Genomic DNA, 19,746 nt, shown 5'->3' with positions numbered 1-19,746 from the left:
TTCATTAAGAATTTCTCTAGGGCTGGGGATGTGGCTCAAGTGGTAGCGCGCTCGCCTGGCATGCGTGCGGCCCAGGTTCGATCCTCAGCACCACGTACAAAGAAAGATGTTGTGTCTGCCGATAATTGAAAAATAAACATTAAAATTCTAAAAAAAAAAAAAAAAAAAAAAAAATTTCTCTAAATAGTTTAGTCAAAAGGACTAAGTAAATTTTTATTTACATTAAATATGCCAAGAAATTTTTTTTTATTAATTTTTTAAATTTATTTGTTCTAATTGGTCATACATGAGAGCAGAATGCTCTTCGATTCATTGTACACAAATAGATGTTCTCTTTGAGTAGTGGATGCTGATCAGTAATGGAGAGTGAGGAGGCATGGGAAATATGGAGGAACTTTGATTGGGCAAAGGAGAGGGAAGGTAGGAAGGATGCATAGGGGCAGGAAAGATGGTGGAATGAGATAGACATCATTATCCTAGGTACATGTGTGATTGCACATATGGTGTGACGCTACATCATGTACAACCGTAGAAATGTAAAGTTGTGCTGCAATTGTGTACAATGAATCAAAATGCATTCTGGTATCTTATATACCTAATTAAAATAAATAAATTAATTTTAATTTTAAAAAAAGCAAGTGGAGCACAATTTTTCGCTTCTGATTGTACACAAAGTAGGGTCACACCATTTGTGCAATCACACATGAACCTAGGGTAATGATATTCATTTCATTCTACCATCTTTCCTATCCCCATGCCCCCTCTCCTCCCCTTCCCTGCTTTGTCCAATCCAAAGTTCCTCCACTCATCCCATACTCCCCCCCATTATAGATTAGCATCTACTTATCAGAGAAAAGATTCAGCCTTTGTTTTTTGGGGGTTGACTTACTTGCTTAGCATGGTATTCTTCAACTCCATCCATTTACCTGCCAATTCCATAATTTTATTCTCTTTTATTGCTGAGTAATATTCTATTGTGTATATATACCACAGTTTCTTTATCCATTTATCTATTGAAGGGCATCTAGATTGGTTCCACAGTTTAGCTATTGTGAATTGTGTTGCTACAAACATTGACATGGCTGTGTCACTCTAGACGCTGATTTTAAGTCCTTTGGGTTATAGACCAAGGAGTGGGATAGATGGGTCAAATGGTGGTTCCATTCCAAGTTTTCTAAGGAATCTCCACACTGCTTTCCAGATTGGTTGCACCAATTTGCAGTCCCAGCAGTGTATGAGTGTGCCATTTCCTCCATATCCTTGCCAACATTTAATTGTTTCTTGTATTCTTAATAACTGCCCTTCTGACTGGAGTGAGATGAAATCTTGGAGCAGTTTTGATTTGCATTTCTCTAATTACTAGAGATGTTGGACATTTTTTCATAATTTGTCGATCAATTGTATATTATCTTCTGAGAAGTATCTGTTCAGTTCCTTAGCCCACTTATTGATTAGATTATCTTTTTTTTTTTTTTTTTTTTTTTTGCTGCGTGTGTGTTTTAACGTTTTTGAGTTCTTTAAATATCCTGGAGATTAGTGCTCTATCTGATGAATGTGTGGTAAAAATTTGCTCCCACTCTGTAGGCTTTCTCTTCACCTCATTGATTGTTTGGAGTCTTGCTAAGGAACTCGGGACCTAGGGGCTGGGATATAGTGGAGAGCACTTGCCTTGCATGTGTGAGGCCCTGGGTTCGATCCTCAGAACCACATAAAAAAATAAAAATAAAGGTGGGCTGGGGTTGTGGCTCAGCGGTAGAGTGCTCGCCTAACACATATGAGGCACTGGGTTCGATCCTCAGCACCACATAAAAATAAATAAATAAAATGAAGGTATTGTGTTCAACTACAACTAAAAAGATATTTTTTTAAAAAATAAAGATATTGTGTCCATCTGCAATTAAAAAAATATTTTAAAAAGAACTCAGGACTTAATCTGACATGATGAAGATTTGACCTACTTTTCTTCTATTAGGCATAGGGTCTCTGGTCTAATTCCTAGGTCCTTGATCCACTTTGAATTGAGAGTTTTGTGCATGGTGAGAGACAGGGGTTTTATTTCATTTTGCTGCATGTGGATTTCCAGTTTTCCTAGCACCATTTGTTGAAGAGGCTATCTTTTCTCCAATGTGTGTTTTGGGCACCTTTGTCTAGTATGAGATAACTGATAGCCAAAGCAATCCTTAGCAAGAAGAGTGAAGCAGGAGGCATCATATTACCAAACCTTAAACTGTACTACAGAGCTGTAATAACAAAAACAGCATGGTATTGGCACCAAAACAGACATGTAGACCAGTGGTACTGTATAGAAGACACAGAGCCAAGAAATTTTAACTAAGTTTTTCCTTAAAATTTCTTTTTCTAGGTGTGTTACATTGAAGGTCACAAGGTAATTAGTCTGGCCAATGAAATGTTTGGTTACAATGGCTGGGCGCACTCCATCACACAGCAGAATGTGGGTGAGTATACTTCCTGGCAGTGCTGTCTGCTTATTTTGGTGTGGTAAGGCAGGTGGATTTGGTTGCCAGCAAGAGGAAAATGGGTGAGTCACAGGGATCCTCTTCAGCTGGTTCTCTTTCCCCCTCCTAGATTTTGTTGACCTCAACAATGGCAAGTTCTACGTGGGAGTCTGTGCATTTGTGAGGGTGCAGTTAAAGGTGAGGGTGATGGAGCAGACCTGCTTCCTGGGAGGATTGGGGGGCAGGTAGTCGGAGTGAGTAGGGAGGGAAGTGTCTGGACCAATACACAGCCACGCTGAAGAGCAGGCTGAGGGTTGTGTCCCTGGGGTGGTGGTGTTCAAAATTTTTACTAATGTATCCCCCAGAAGAATTTATAAATTTACACACATACACACACACACACACACACACACACATTTTAGTTGTAGATAGACACAATACCTTTATTCTCTTTTTTATTTTTATGTGGTACTTAGAATTGAGCCCAGTATCTCACATATATGCTAGGCAAGCACCCTACCACTGAGCCACAACCCCAAACCCTGCCAGAAGAATTTTGAAAATCCATCCCCTTGAAAGAAAAGAAAAACTGCCCTGTCTTCTTGTACATTTTTAGGTTGACAACGTTTTTTTTTTCTTTTTTGCTGTACTGGGGATTGAACCCAGTGGGGCTCTGCCACGAGCTACATCCCAACTGGTATTATTTTTTATTTTTTAAATTTTGAAATAGGATCTCTGTAGTTGCTGAGGCTACCTGTCAAGTAGCTGAGGTTACAGGTGTGTGCTACCATTCTCAGCTTAAGTTGACTCTTCAGAGTTTTTACCACATATATAAGTAGTTACAAAAGGTAGGCTTCTGGCATATTCTAAAATTTGACATTTTAAAATAAAACTGTCACATCTTTTTTTCTATTTTAATTATATTTATTTATTTTTTCGGTACCCGGGACTGAACCCAGGTGCCTTGTACCACTGACCTACATTGTCAGCCCTTTTTAAAATCTTTGTTTTGAAACAGGATCTCTCTGAGTTGCCAAGGCTGGCCCTGGAACTTGGGATTCTCCTGTATCAGCCTCCTGAGTCGTGGGGACTACAGGCATGTTTTACTGTACCTTCACCATGCCTGGCTGTTACATCTTTTTTAAACCTAACAGTGGAATCTAAATACCATAGGGGATTGAATGCCATCATTTATTTGAGAAAATACATGTGCAAGCTGGCTATTTTTTTTTTTTTTTTTAGTGCTGGAGATCAAATCCAGAGCCTCACACATACTAGTCAAGTACACACTGAGCCCCAGCCCCAGCCCCAGCCCCAGCTCTTTTTATTTATTTATTTATTTTTATGACATAGGGTCTCACTAAAACTTTCAATCCTTCTACCTCAGCCTCCCAAGTAGCTGGGATTACAGGTGTGTGCCACCATGCCCAGCATAAAGCATAAAGATTTCTTTAATCAGCAGAAATCTTACATTGTTCCTTCTTTGTTTGAACTCATATTTTCATTGTTTCCCCCATTGAAATTTATCTAATATATATTTATGGTTGAAAGGTTAATGATAATTGTATTATACTTCTTTGCCTCTGTGTGCTATGGGTGTTGGTGCACATGTGTATATGTATAAAAATATATATTTAAAAATTTTCAGTGACCTTATGGCTTTAAATATTAAAGATTTCTTCTGGATCAGGTTATTAGTTATTGTTAAGACAATTCATCAGACAATGGTGTTTATGTTGAAAAGACAACATAAGTACCAAAATTTAAAGACATAATAAACTTATACAGAAAATGTCTATCTTAACAAGATGGATGGTGCTTTTTAAATTTGTCAGTTAGTTAGAACCATAGTTGAATATTACTTTTTTTTTTTTAATAGTACTGGGGATTAAACCCAAGATCTCACACATATTAGGCAAACATTCTTTCACTCAGGTACATCCCAATGCTTGTTTTATTTTATTTTGAGACAGAGTCTGACTAAGTTGCCTAGGATGGCCTTGAAATTGTGATCCTCCTGCCTCAGCCTCCCAAGTCACTGGGATTACAGGCATGTGCCACTGTGCCTGGCATTACTGATTTCTTTCTTTCTTCCCTTTTTTTTTTGTAGTTGTAGATGGACAGCATGCCTTTTTTTTTTTTCTTATTGTTTATTATTTTATTTTTTGTGGTGGTGGGGATCGAACCCAGGGCCTTGTGCATGTGAGGAAAGTACTGTACCAACTGAGCTATATCCCCAGCCCCTATTGTTTATTTTTTCATGTGGTGCTAAGGATTGAACACAGTGTCTCACATGTGCTAGACAAGTGCTCTGCCACTGAGTTACAGCCCCATCCCCATTACTGATTTCTTGAATGAGTGTTCATCATTACTTACATTCTGACCATTAATTTTTATAAAAAGTACTAATAAACCTTGTTCACACAAATAAGTAGTTGGGAATTGAAGGAATTTTATTATAGTGTCCCTCATTTCTTTGAGTGCTTTCTGATTTATTTTTAGAAAATCAGAGTGTTGTCATTAAGCATTATATTTCTGTTGACAAAAGCCAAGAAACAAAAAAAAAGATTTGCTATCAAATCAGAGCTCATTACATTAGGTACGAAATTTCAAATTATTCTTTCACTTGACAATTCCAGAGTTTTTATACTTCAGGGTAATGAAACTTAGAAAGATTTGGGATGGGTTAGAAATATGCCTTCTTATGTAACGGGCTTTGGAAGGGAGAATCATCTTGATGCCTTAACATTTCCAGGTACTTCCGGTCTAGGAAACAGTTCTGGAAATTGATGTCTTAGAACTATCTGTGCCCTGTCTACTTCAGCAAGGGTTCCATATGCATAGTTTGAACACTGCTGCTTGAGAAAAAGAAGAGCTGGGCAGTCATATACAGGACTACAGCTTTTTATATTAGAGTTTGAACTCCTTTTTCACCCCCAGGATGGTTCATATCATGAAGATGTGGGTTATGGTGTTAGTGAGGGCCTCAAGTCAAAGGCCTTGTCTTTGGAGAAGGCCAGGAAAGAGGCAGTGACGGATGGGCTAAAGCGAGCACTCAGGTAAGCAGAAGGGGTTGGAGTCTAACTGACCTTATTTCAGCTCTTGTTTAAGAGCAGTTTCCTGGAAAAGTAACATGTTCACATGGGCCCAAAATCTAAATAACATGAAAAGATAAATCTTACTCCTACCCTTGTGCCTGTTTATCCTATTTTCTCATTTTGGTTTGTGTTTCCTCAGTGTTTTTGCTGAGGTCTTCCATGTTGGAGAATGGTAGAATACTGTATTCTCTTTTTTTGTCCTTGCCACCCCAGGAACATGTCATGGTAACTTTTAGCCATGAGTACTGTGCTAGTCAGCTTGCTGTTACTGTAACAAATACTTGAGATAAATCAACTTATAGAGGGAAACGATTTGTTTTGGCTTACAGTTTTAGAGTTTCAATCCAGGATTAGTTGACCCTGTCACTTTTGGGCCTGTGGTGAAGCAACACATCATGGAAGGGACTGCATGGTAGAACAACCTATTCACTTTTTGGAGGGGAAGTGAAAAAACAGATAAAGAAGAGACAAGTCAAGTGCCCCACAATCCCCTTTGAGGACAGATCTTTAATGACCTTAACCTCCCATTAGGCTCCAACTTGTAAAGATTTCATCACCTCCTAATACCACCAGTCTAGGAATCAAGCCTTTTAAGGCATAGGTTTTATGAGTGATTTCTTAGTCTTTTCATAATCACCGTCTCTCTTCAAGGGATTTGTGTGTTATACTCACTGCTGTATTCTCAGAACCTAATCCAAGTATTCGAATGTGGCCTGTTCAGAAACCATTTATTGAGTATATATTAGATCCATTTCCTCTAATACAATTGAGAAGCGATTTGTGTACAGTTTTAACTCTGAAATTACATGTAACAATCCTGTTTTGCTTTTTTCCTCTTCCCTTTAGGAGTTTTGGGAATGCGCTTGGAAATTGTATTCTGGACAAAGACTATCTGAGGTCATTAAATAAGCTTCCACGCCAGGTATGTTAGAGTGGCTAGATGGAAGGGTAAGATAATACAACAGGTTCTCTTGTGTTGTGGGTTGAGTGTTTGGCGGATGGAGGGAGAAATGAGGATTTAGATATTTACATAGTCTTGAATGTTTATTTCAGCAATGTTATTGCTGTCAGGAATCAGTCACTTCATTTTATAGGTGGAGAAATTGAGGTCAAGAGAATTTCCATTACCTGTCTTACGTAAAGAGAACTGTGGTGGAAATGGTCTGAGTCCTTAGAATGAGCACATAGTTCTTTTCTGCCCATTGTCACTTCCCAGAAAAGCTCAGCCTTCTTTCTTTCCCTTAGCTCTGGTGTGTTTAAGGTGCAGATCTCCTTTTTTTTTTTTTTTTAATATTTTTATTAGTTGTTGATGGTCCTTTTTTAAAAAAATTTATGTTTTAGTTATAGGTGGACACAATATCTCCATTTTATTTTTATGTGGTGCTGAGTATTGAACCCAGTGCCTCACGAATGTTAGGTGAGCGCTCTACCTCTGAGCCACAACCCCAGGCTTTTTTTTTTTCCTTTTTATTTTTTTAAAATTATTTTTTAGTTGTAGTTGGACATAATACCTTTATTTTATTTATTTTTATGTGGTGCTGAGAATTGAACCCAGTGCCTCACACATGCTAGGCAAGCACTCTACCACTGAGCCACAACCCCAACCCCAGATCTCCATTCTTTCTCTAAGTATCTATCATGTGGTCTGAGCATCTGCCTTAGGAGTAGGGGATCTGCATTGCAGTATCCCTGGAGTCACTCAAGAGCCTGAATGAGTTAACCTTTGGGGTGTTCTTCCTTGCTTGGTGGTGAGTCCCTGCTTTCTCTGTGGCCTTCTCTGCCCTGTGGTCCCTGCCATGCTGCCACCAGATCAACATTCCCTGGAGCCCCTAGTAGAGGTCAGTTGGCCTCTGTCAAAACTCCATAATCTATTTTTAAAATCATTTTTAAACATTAGATGCAATATTTTGTTAAGGATTTTTGTATTGTTTACAAAAGATATTAGTCTACAATTTACTTTTTTATTGTGGCATAAAAGCACATAAAATTTACCATCTTAACCATTTTTAGTATACAGTTGAGTAGTGTTAAGTTTATTCACATTGTTGTGAAACGGATCTCTGGAGTTTTTCATCTTGAAAAACAGAAACTCTGTTCCCATGAAATAACCCCATCAACCTCTATAGGGGCAATCAACCACTGAACTATATCCCTGGCTCTTTTTTAATTTTTTGAAATTTTGAGAGAGGGCCTTGCAAAGCTGCTGAGGCTGCCTTTGAACTTGTGATCCTCCTGCCTTAGCCTCCTGAGCTGCTGGGATTACAGCCACTGCACCTGGCTGCCATTCTACTTTCTGTCTCTGAGTTTGACTCTTATGGATACTTCACATAAGAGGAGTCACATACAGTTTTTATTTTTTAGTGATTGGCTTATTTCACTTAGTATTAATGCCTCAATATTTATCCATATGGTAGCAGGCATCAGAATTTTCTTCCTTTTCAAAGCTGAATCATATTCTATTGTATGTGTATATTTCCATGTTTCATTTATCCACCGTCTGTCGATGGGCATTTGGTCTACTTCTACTTCTTGGCTATTGTGAATAATATTGCTATGATTATAGATGTGTAAAAACCCTTGGCAACTCTGCTTTCAGTTTTTTTGGACATATACTCAGAAGTGGCATTGCTGGATTCTACAGAAGTTCTATTTTTTAATTATTGAGGAACTGTCATACAGATTTCTATAGTAGTTGCACAATTGTACAGTCCTACTTAATATCATGTAATAGTTCTGATTTATCCTTGCTGTTTTCCTCTTCTTTTTTTTTTTTTTTTAATAGTAGCAGTCCTAATGGGCAGGAAGTGATATTTTATTGTGGTTTTGTTTTGCATATTCCTGATAATTAGTGATATTTAATATGCTTTCATAAACTTATTGGCCATTTGTATATCATGTTAGGTAATATTTAGGTCCTTTGCCATTTTAAATTTTACATATATTATATATATTTTACACATAAAATATATATGTAATATATATGTATATATTTATTGATATAATTTTTTTTAGCAGCACTGGGAATGGAACCCTGGGGTGCTCAACCAATGGGTTACATCCCTATCCCTTTTTATGTTTTGAGACAGGACCTTGTTAAGCTACCCAAGTTGGCTTCAAACTTGTCATCCTCCTGTCTCTGCCTCCCACATTATAGACTGCACCACTGTGACTGGTGATCTGTGATGGATTTCCTGGAGTTGCTAGAGGACTTTGGGGTTTGAGGAGTTTTATTTTGTTTCTTTGATTGGGTTTTGTTTCCTTGCTTCTATATGTCTTGTGATCTTTTTTGAGATCCGAGTATTTGAAAAACCACCCACCTTTCCAGTGTTTATGTCCTGGCTTGTGGGGTGGAAGACAAGACCTTTACCACATGGGCCGGCCAAGGGTTCTGGGATTTTTCAGACCTTTCATATCTTTTGTCCCTCATGATGTCTGCTTGCAGCTCTAAAATGTTGTGGTGCCCACCTGTTTTAGTCCCTTCCAAATTCTGCTGCCATTAGTCTATTAGTGCTCTGGGTAACAGGATAGAAAATGGTGTCTCAGACAGCTCACAAACAAGCCAGAATACTGGATATGTGATCCATTCTTTGTTTTCCATCCTGATGGAAGCTCCCTGGCAGGGGAGGTTTCCTCCCAGTTGTACCACTCTGCTCAGGGTGGAATAGTGGCTGGATGAGTGTGCGTCACGCTGCACATGCTCTTAACCCCTCTTGCTGGAATGCTGTCACACTTTTATTGGTGTAGGTGGTGTGGCTTCTCCACTAGCTCTAGAGTTCTCACTAAGGTATTCTGGTCCACATATTGTTAGGTTTCTCTATGGGGTTTCTCACTCTGTCATCTTGTCGATGCCACTTACATTTCTTCTGTTTTTAATGAATTTTTAAAATGAGGTGCAATATACAGACAACTGAACAAATCATATTAGCACAACTTGATGAATTTTCCTAAATGAACACAGCTTCTTACCTCTCAGAAAAAGAACTGTACTAGCTCTCCAGAAGCCATTTATACATACCCTTGTCACAACTTAACCTTTATCTTTTTAGTAGTAACCACTGTCTTGACTTCTCTGTCTTCCAGACTTATATTTTTTCCTGTTTTTGAATTTTATATTTCTTAAAGAATGGATTGAAGTATTAAAAAGTATACATGACATGGAGACAAGTGCACATAATATCAGTGTTCAACTTGATGGATTTTAAAACCAAACACATCCACGTAACAGCCTCTGGATCAGGACACAACATGACTAGTATTGGAGAAGTCTCATTTTTATTCCTTGCAGTCACTACCAAGGAAAGCCACTGTTGTTTTGTTTGTTTGTTTGTTTGTTTTTGGTGTTTTTTGGCAGTGCTGGGGAGGAACCCAGGACCTCACATATGCTAGACAAGCTCTGTACTACTGAGCTACATCCCCAGCCTGCCATGGAGAACCACTTTTAATAGATTTGTTTGATTGTTAGGTACTCTCTGTAATCATATTGTCAGAACTCTTCTATCTGGCTTTCCTGCATTCTGTGAGATTCATTCATGGTGCATGCAGCATTTTCATTGATGTATAATTTTCTATTGCAAGAATATATGATAATTTGTTTTTCCATTCTGTCTTTAATGGACATGTGGGTTTTTTGTAGCTTTTGGCTATTTTGAATAGAGCTCCTTTTAGCACTCTTGTGTGTGTCTATTGGAACTCAATTGTACTCATTTTGCTTAGGACTTACTAGTTCAGAAGATACTTCGTTTTAGTAGGTTCTTCTACTTTTCCAGTATGATTGTATGAATTTGCACTTCCACATAGCATTATTAAGAGCTCTAATTGTTTCATAACCTGAACATTACTTGGTATTGCCAGTCTTTTTCCCTTTTTTTTTTTTAGCTTTTTTTTCTTTTAAACAGCAACTTGAATTATTGTGACTTATAAATAAAAGTTTAAATAGATAATTGAAACACCTAAAAAATAAGCATTTAGACATATTAAATATATTTTATTTCCCTTAATATTATATTTCATGCTGTCTTTTTTTTTGGTACTTAGGATTTAACTCAGGGCCATTTAACCACTGAGCCACATCCCCAGCCCTATTTTGTATTTTATTTAGAGACAGGGTCTCACTGAGTTGCTTGGCCTTGGTAAATTGCTGAGGCTGGCTTTGAACTCTCGATCCTCCTATCTCAGCCTCCCAAGATGCTGGGATTATAGGCGTGTGCCACTGTGCCTGGCATTGCTGTGTCTTTTTAACCTTCTCAGGTACATTTCAATGTAGATAAGAAATCCAAACTATAATTTTCATTTTCATGTTATCATTATTAAAATATAGTCATTTTAATTTCTTGTATTCAAATAATTATTCATCAGCATCACTTTTATGAATTGAAAGATATGTTCTCACTGGGGATGGTGGTACATGTCTATAATTCCAGAGACTCAAGAGGCTGAAGCAGGAGGTTTGGAAGTTCTAGGCCAGCGTCACCTGTATCAAAAATAAAAAAATAGAAAGGGTGGGGATGTGGCTTAGGGGTTAAGCGCACCTGGATTCAATCCCCAGTACCAAAATGTTTTAGTTGTACTACATCATACCTTCAACTTCTTTAGTGATGAATGTTGTGTTTGTAGGGAGCACTGCTGGCTGGGAGGGCTGAGAAGATACAGGTCTCCTCAAAGACTATGTGTCATCTCTTCTCTGAAAAAAGGAACAAGGGGACAGTATAAGACAGGTCAGCTGCCAAGGAGAGATTCAAATTAGATTATACAGACTGTTGCCCTGAGTCAAAAACAAAGAAGGGTTCTTTTTTATAAAAAGATCATTAATATAGAAAATTATAAAATAAAAAGTAAAATTGTTCACTTTTCCACATGTGGTTGTGACATGTGGAAGCGTGAACTGTGGTCGCAGCTAAGGCAGGAGGATCGCTTGAGCCCAGCAGTTTGAGGCCAGACTGGGCAACAGCAAGACCCTGTCTTAAAACAAAATGACTTGGAAGTTGTGGATCTTTTTTCTCAGCCTTTTAGGACCTAGGAAGAATGATGGATAGGCGACTGGCAAATGCCATTTTCTGGGAGTCCTAGGCTATGATGCATGGAAGAGAAAGGAACGGGGTAAGCAATTTGAGCAAATTTTTTTTCTCCTTTCTCCCCTTGTTAGTTGCCTCATGAAATGGATTTAACTAAAGCAAAGAGACAAGATTTTGAACCATCTGTGGAACAGGCAAGATATAACAGCTGTCTACTGAATAGGGCTGTGGGACCTTCAAAACCACAGAAGGTGACCTCTCCATGCAGACCAAGCCACTTGGATGATCCCCACATTGTGCTCCAGGGGGACAAGGCCAGCAGTTCCCGGTAGGAGCCCAGATTCTGTCCTTTTCCTCTTCTGCCCTCTCTGTGGCTTGGGTTGCTGCCATTTCTGCTTTTAGAAGCAGCAAGTTGGTTTGTGTGCCTCCTGAAGACCTGTGTATTTGTTAGTAATTTGGTTAACTACCTTCTTGATCTTCAGATGCAGAAGCCCGACACCCTGCACCGCGGAGAGTGATGCCACATACCAGCGGAAGCTCCGGCAGCAGCAGCTGCAGCGGCAGTTCCGGGAGCAAATGGAGAAGCAGCCACGTGCTCAGATGCCTGCTCCAGAGGTTGAGAAGAGGAGTGAGGGTGTGTGAGGGCTGGCAGCAGTGGCCTGGGTGTGCTCTGAAGGAAGAAGTCTAGGGGACAGGATGACCTGATTCTGAAGAGGCCAGTAACAAGGTGGTTAGCTCCAGGCCAGGTTCCATGAGGGCCTCTATCAGAACACACAGGATAGATGAGTCCAGTAAATTAAGATGGTGAAATCTCCCATGTACTTTGCTGTTTCTGAAGACAGTGGTTTTTTGGGGGGGAAGTAAATAGGCCTTGCCATAATGTGGAATTCATAATTTCAGGGCAAAGAATTTTTTTTGGCTTCAGATACTTTGTCTCTGGATTAGAAAGCCTTATTTTTTTTCCTAAATGGCTTTGAGTGTAAGGCAAATTGGGTTTGAAGATAATGGGAGCTTTTGGCAGGTTATCTGCCAGTGAACTTTAGCTTATTTCAGAGTGCAGGTTCAGTGGGAGTAGTAAGACATTTTTTGACGGGGAGAGTTGGGGGTGGCGCAGAGAGTGGAAAGAAAGAAAGGGCATGTCCCAGACCAACTGAATTTTTGCCAATTTTCCCCACAAATGATGAGGATTCAGAGGATGTACTTTGTGTTTTGGTTATTTCATCCTCCTCAGCTTTTATACACAGGGCTGGGGATATAGCTCAGTTGGTACAGTGCTTGCCTCACTTGCACAAGGCCCTGGGTTCAATCCCCAGCAACCCCCCCCCCAAAAAAAAAAAAAAAAAAAGAAAAAAGAAAAAGAAACTGTCCTTGGCCTATCCTAAGAACGAGTTATTCCAGAGGCTTAGCTTCTGACCATTGCAGGTGCTCTCAGGTGGGTTGTGGTGGAGGAAGGCGGACTCCAGGGCTTTCCCCAAACTTATCAGTCAACAAGAACCATCGCTTCAAGCCTCAGCCTGGATGGCTTCTAAAAACCCTTCTATTTTTTAAAAATTAGCCATATGTATGTATATGTGTATGTATATATGTGTGTGTATAAGAAATGTACATTTTAGTTGTTGATGGACAAAATATCCATTAATTTTTATGTGGTGCTGAGGATCAAACCGAGTGCAAGTAGTCAAGTCCTCTACCACTGAGCTACAACTCCAGCCACCCTCCTATTTTTTCTGTTAAAGAACACACTAGCTTTTGCTTGTCCCACTTTGGTGAGAAGGATATAACAGTACAGATCTCGAAGGACAGGGACTCAGGAAGTTGAGTTCCTTTACCAGCTGAGCCTTTGTAGCCTCAGGCAGCTTTGCATTTCTGAGATGGCTCCCTCTAAACAGAGGGGAGTTGATCTGATCTCTAATTCCACTTAATCAGTCTATGTCTGACTTCTTCTTTCTCTCCTGTGTGAACTCTAGCAGCACTTCCTGCCCGCCCTTTGACGCACAGCACCCCTATAACTGACACAGAGCCACTCAAGGAGAAAGTTTTCCTTGCAGGTAAATGACATAAGAATTAGTAAGTATCCATGGAATGTTTGTAATTTACTGTGGTGCATACTTTTGGTAGTCACAGAATACATATTAAAAGAAGCATAAAAGTCCTAATTTTTGGCTGGGTGTGGTGGCACTCATTTGTAATCCCAGAGACTTAGGAGGCTGAGGCAGGAGGATTGCAAGTTGGAGACCAGGCTCAGAAACTTAGTGAGGCCCTCAGTAACTTAAAGCTTAAGGATGTTAGTGTAAAGTGTCCCTGGGTTCAATCCCTAGTACCCCCCAAAAAAGTGTGTGTGGGGGCTTCACTTTTGTCTGTTTTCTAACCTATATGAAGTTTTAGAAAAATGGAAAGAGGCCTTCAGGTAGACTAAGGGGCTCTGACTTCATAGATATGTTTAGCTCTTCTGTTGTCCCAACAAAGGGAAGCTTCAGTATACTTTTCAGGGCAAAGAAGAGAAAAATTGTGAATTTTGTTATTGGGTACTTAAGACCTGGAATTTCTTGTGACCACTTTTCCCAGTGCTTTCTGTGAAGACAATTTGCTTTTCTGTGATTTCCATTAGAGAACCTTGAAGACAATCTTGAAATGTGGGATCTGACTCCAGATTTAGAGGACATTGTCAAGCCCTTATCTATACCAGATCCACCCCAGACCTCTGCCACCCGAGTCCTGAACAATCAGGACAGGATGCCACACAGCGATCTTCACCAGAAGCCACAAGAAAAATCTGGATTCTGGCACCCAGAGACTTACAGCACTAACCAGCATGTAACACGTAGCAGTGCGATGTGTTTAGGTACAAACTTAAAGGGAGATCCTGGGCTTAATTCTTTAAATTTTAAAGGAAGGATGATATTTCATTTTAAGAAATTGGATGGAATCATTCCAAGGCAATAAATAAGCAGTGCAAATGGGAAGAAAACAGTGGGTTTAAGAGCCAGAACATTTTCTTGGGCTTCTGATTTCAGATGCTACCCTTTTTAGCCTTAGACATGACTGCATTTAGAACTTTTCCTTCTAAAAGTAGGTCCGCTTGGCCTAGGGATTAGCAAAGGTATCTAACTCCCCATAACAGTAGTTTTCATTCTTGAGCTCTTAGTCTGAACTAGGATCATTATATTAATCTAGAATTATTCTCTATCTAGCCCTTATTTTTAAAAAACATGGCAGCTGTGTTTAAGCCATTGTATCTTCCACAGGAAACTCTGAATCTCATAGGAAGAGCCAGGACATGAAGAAAAGGAAATTGGATCCATCTTAAATGACTCAGGACCTACTTGGACTGTGACAAAGGGACTTTAGAAAACTGCTTTTTGGTCTTGAAATTATTCGTCATTCCTGGGGAATGAACTTGATTTCCAAGGATTACCTTGATTCATTTTGAACCTTTTCAGAGGACTTGACTGTTAAGCCTACTACAGAGAAAGATGAGCACTTTGAAAAAGTCTGTCACGTGCTGCAGTAGGGAGGCCAAGGACAGATGAAATACCCGTCTTTTGACTCTTCAGGCTTTTTCCTCTTTACTCCTAAGCTATTTAATGTTAATAAAGGTAGACATTTTAGGACTCGCTAATGGCTACCTGCCCTCAATATACAGCAATGTAGAGGCCATGCTCCAAAAGTACTTTCAGGCTTCTCTCTATATATAACATATCCAAATTGTCAGCATCCCTGTTCTTACACTTTGTGGACATTAAATAAGGGTTACTTGAACTTCGATACAAGCATGGCAACAATGCCCAAGTTGATCTAATAACTAAGAAGAATAATGCATAGCATGGATATATTGGATAAAGGTATGATTCATGTCCTGGGTGGGAAAGCATATGATTTTATCACATTATTTAGACTGATGTTCAATCTAAAAACCTTGGAAAGCAAAATTATGGGTAAGAGAGGGAATACTATAAAATCTCTCAGATGTGGGTTCATGTCAGCACAATTCTGCATCCTTTTAAGACCAACATTCTTTGCTAATCAAAGAAATAATGATCGAAGATCAAGAAAAAGGTACATGCACCTCAGAGCATTAATCTCCAGGATATATAAAGAGCTCAAAAAACTTAACACCAAACAAATAACAAAAACGATCAGTCAATAAATGGGCAAAGGAACTGAATAGACACTTCACAGAAGTAATACAGTCGATCAACAAATAAATGAAAAAATGTTCAACATCTCTAGTATTTAGGGAAATGCAAATCAAAACTTCACTGAGATTCCATCTCACTCCAGTCAGAATGGCAATCGTTTGATTGAACACAAGCAATAACAAATGTTGGCAAGGATGTGGGGAAAAAGGCACTCTCATACATTGTTAGTGGGACTGCAAATTGGTGCTCAATTCACAATAGCTAAACTATGGAACCAACCTGGGTGTCCTTCAATGGATAAAGAAAGTGGTACATATACACATGGGGTATTAGTCATAAAGAATGAATGAATGGATGGATGGAACTGTGATCATGATAAGTGAAATAAGCCAATTTCAAAGAACCAAAGGCTGAATTTTCTGATATGCAGATGCTAATTCACAATAAGGGGAGCAGAATAGCGGTATTTTGGACTAGCAGAAGACTTGATGTAAAGGTAGGGAGTAGAAATGATCAAGAAAGCAAATTTACTTAATACTAGTAGCTGTTTGTAATGTGAGATGGAATCCACTGTAAAATAAAATTTATTTTTCACAGTATTTAGATGTTTCATGATTGTTTTCCCAAAATAATGCATTTGCAGTTTTACTTTTTAAAGTGCATTCTGGGCCTAATCTTGAAGTAGTGACTTTTTACTTTTTGGATCCCAGACCACTGATAATGGTGCCCCAATGTGAGGCAAGTGAGTCTTGAAAGTACTGGACAGCTGCTGACCTTTCCTGTTCCTTTAGAAGATGAAGAGACAGCGCCTGCCTGCCTGAATTTGCCTGTCTTCTAAAAGCCTTATTGGTGTTGCGTGGATTTGGTGTTTTCATCTTTTGATTTTGAGATCCTTAATGTCTTCCTCAGAAAAAGTCCACTTTCCTTGCAGAATCTTAATTGAGGGCAACATCACTGCTGAAGTTCCAGAGGGAATGGGAATTCAGTTGTAAACTGCACAACAGAGCCAATGAGAACATGAAAAAGGCACTTCCTGGAAATGAAACCCCACAGCTCAACAAAAGCAAGTTTGGTTTATTTGAATGGTTTCATTAAATAAGTCTACAAAGGTAACAAACTGAAGCACAAAGCGCAATCTTACAAGAAGCGCAACACCCAGAGTTAGTGCAAAATGTACAATTAACGGCTGCTGAGAAACCCCCAAGGTTTGAATTCAGTTTGTTTTTTTAAACAGTGTACATTGTTAAATAATGTAAGGAAAACATTTATAGTTCAGAAAGTTCTTTTTAATATGGAAAAGATACTTGAAGGGTACTATTAACAAAAATAATTTAAACAGTTCAGTAGCACTAGTTCATTCCTCTAGGCTTCAGTTATTTCATCCACAGGAGGGGGAAAAAATCAACAGTAAATAAAACCAGTTCTTATTTTTGTGTATAAGTGAAAAGACCTCAAAATTGCTAAACCAAAAATAACAAAACAATGTGCTGCATTTGGCACCCTCATTCCTCTGGTAGAAGTATCATTTCATTCACTTCAAGCGGTCCATTTCCCATTTACTCGGCATCATCTTTGTTCTCACTCTTACCCTCTTCCCAAGAATTAAACAGAAAAATAAGTCAGCACTTCTGCAGCAGGGCTTGGAACCCCTGCCCTTTTCATTTCTACCTCCCTAAAACCTTTAGCTCTCTCTCATTGGTATCTCTGGGGCCTAGGCCAACTTAATAAAGAAATAGAACCAGGGCCAAAATGGAACAAAAAAGATCTGGACAGCTACCAGGCTCTTCCTATCATGGAGACTCCTGGGATGTGCCATTGAGGTGGGTGAAAGGTTGGAAATACGGTATGTCCCAACTAAGTCAAGAAAAGCAGCACCCAAGAAAAAGTCCTATTTTCTTTCCCCATCTTCTCACTGAGAATATCCCAAACATAGCCAATTAGAACAGTATTTATTTCTGGAAAGTTCTGAAAGTAACAGAACTGCCCATTACAACTAGACATAGCATTAAATAATACTGGTTGGTTGCAGTTATGAAGAGGGAGTATGTAAATGAACAATGTGAGAATATTAGTTATAATTGTAGAAATATAGGTGGCACGACAGATTATGATCCTGCAACCATTTGGGCATCATCATAGAGAAAACAGAAATAAAGCATTCTTTCCTACAATGCTTATTAAATCAGAAGTTGGTCCGCTTTCCATAGAATAAGAGTACCCCAAGCTGAGAAATGCAAGGTGTAGGTGCATGAAGAGAGCTGTCCAAATGGTTTTTCTTGGAGCAACTTTTTCCATCTGCCACTCTTCCCACCTTAAAAAATGAGCTACCCATCCCCTTCTCCTTATGTTTAATTTCTTCCAGGTCTCATCTGTTCAAGCCCAGCTCAAATCAGTAAGATTTACGACAATCTGGCCAGGCGTCAGGTATCTTCGAAACAAGTGTGTGCCCCCTTTAATTAACCTTTCTTTTTCTTTCTCTTAGCTCACACCTCCCTTAATCTTTTATATTGTGCAATTTTGATGTAACACCCCTCCCTCACTATTCCTGAAACAGAACTTTCTGTTTTCAACCACTGATGTCAACTTCCCATCTTACTTATCTTACACCTGCTTTAGACAAAATTGTTGAATGATTAAAAAAAAAATACTCTTTTCAATTTCCCTTTGGCATATCCACTGCTGGGGTCACATGGACCTAAATGTTCTTTCCACATGCCCTTTGTTGATCTGGGATCTGGTAAGTTGATGCTAATGGCAGAAGCAATAGAAGTCCAAGGCACTAAAATATCCAGCAAGCAATACTGGGAGAACAGAAGTATTCAAGTACAGTAATTTATACAATTTTACATTCACATTTATTTATCTAATACAATGGAAGTACAAAGGAAAAAGTTAAAGTGTCTCAATAAGTAAAGGACAGAACTAGCTTTTTTTGTGTGTGAACTTTTTAAACCTTTCATATTTTACTCTTAAAACTACTGTTGTCCAACAACATTTATATATCACAGTGTTTCCACATCAAAACTGATGGCAAAGTTACATGTCCGCAGGGAACGTATTTTTTTTTTCCTAATTGCTAATGCTGCAGTCAAAGCTGCTATTATCTTTTGCTTAAAGCACTAATGACCTATTATAAGAAAGGGTTGCAACCCCAGTCCCCTGGTATTTTTCACTGGGTTCTAAAAGAGGAGAGAGGGAAAAAAGCAGGGATGGGGGCAGAGTAGGAGAGAACCCTATATTGTTTGATGGTTTGAATTCTTGAGGGAGTAAGGGATTTGGGGCTTGTACCACAATTAAGAGCTGTACCCACTTGCAGATACAAATGGGCTCTGGCTTTACATTGAGCTCTCTTGTAGCTTCTTGATAACAAGATTCTCTTCTAGCCCTAGGCCTCACTGGTGGGTATAGATAAATAGGAAAGCATAGACTGAAGCAGCCTCTTCACAAGAAAGTTGCTCTCTCCTTGTCCCATTCCAATAAATGGAGAGGGAGGGAGAGTCTCCATTCTGAGGGCTCAAAGCGGTATTACAAACATTCCCTTCTGGCAAGAAATAACCAGTTAAATGCAGCACTAGTAGTTAGTAAATAGGCTACTTCCCCATCCCCCCACCCTCCTTTCAGCATTCCATCTCCTGCCCCCAGATCTACTCAATTAATGTCTCTAGGTCTCACTAAGTGGTCCGCAGGTTGGAACCTGGGGGGTTGCTGATGGATTTCTGCAAATTGCTGATGTTGAAATTCTGTAAGGAGGCAGTTCCTACAGGCTGGAACTGGCCAAGTGGCTGTGGTGCTGGGCCACCCGTCCCACTCCACTGAGTGCCAAATGGGGCAGCTGGAAAACCGTACTGCTGTGGGGGGCACATAGACTTGGTGAAGTGACCTAGAGAGGTAGCTGATGCTGCAGAGATGGGGGCAGAGCCACCCAGGTTTGAGGTCATGGAGATGCAAAGCTGTCCAGGTGCGGAAAACTTTCTTGCCATTCCAGGGCCCTGAAAACAAAAAACAACTAAGTTTAAAGTCTGGTGGGGGTATAATACCCCCA

General features: G+C 39.4%; 2 protein-coding genes across 19 annotated transcripts in view; one reads left to right on the top strand and one right to left on the bottom strand.

The window, feature by feature from the left end:
* The window catches only part of Rad52 (RAD52 homolog, DNA repair protein), a 29,596-nt gene extending 13,293 nt beyond the window's left edge, over positions 1-16,303 (top strand). For 8 of the 9 annotated variants that reach the window (XM_027951241.2, XM_071610303.1, XM_027951240.2 and 5 more), the window contains 9 exons: positions 2,363-2,456; positions 2,587-2,654; positions 5,397-5,515; positions 6,401-6,476; positions 11,697-11,893; positions 12,048-12,199; positions 13,533-13,613; positions 14,174-14,407; positions 14,811-16,303. In XM_027951241.2, the coding sequence (XP_027807042.2) occupies positions 2,363-2,456; positions 2,587-2,654; positions 5,397-5,515; positions 6,401-6,476; positions 11,697-11,893; positions 12,048-12,199; positions 13,533-13,613; positions 14,174-14,407; positions 14,811-14,872 (1,083 nt within the window). In that variant the 3' untranslated portion in view covers positions 14,873-16,303. The remainder of the gene's footprint in view (positions 1-2,362; positions 2,457-2,586; positions 2,655-5,396; positions 5,516-6,400; positions 6,477-11,696; positions 11,894-12,047; positions 12,200-13,532; positions 13,614-14,173; positions 14,408-14,810) is intronic. The other variant, XM_071610304.1, reaches the window with a different exon arrangement.
* A 455-nt stretch (positions 16,304-16,758) lies between these two features.
* Positions 16,759-19,746, bottom strand: part of Wnk1 (WNK lysine deficient protein kinase 1) — a 135,572-nt gene continuing 132,584 nt past the window's right edge. For all 10 annotated transcript variants that reach the window (XM_071610291.1, XM_071610293.1, XM_071610292.1 and 7 more), the window contains one exon: positions 16,759-19,693. In XM_071610291.1, the coding sequence (XP_071466392.1) occupies positions 19,376-19,693 (318 nt within the window). In that variant the 3' untranslated portion in view covers positions 16,759-19,375. The remainder of the gene's footprint in view (positions 19,694-19,746) is intronic.

Source organism: Marmota flaviventris, chromosome 3 (genome assembly GCF_047511675.1).
Source record: "Marmota flaviventris isolate mMarFla1 chromosome 3, mMarFla1.hap1, whole genome shotgun sequence".
Classification (NCBI taxonomy): Eukaryota; Metazoa; Chordata; class Mammalia; order Rodentia; family Sciuridae; genus Marmota; species Marmota flaviventris.
This window is presented reverse-complemented; position numbering and strand designations above follow the sequence as displayed.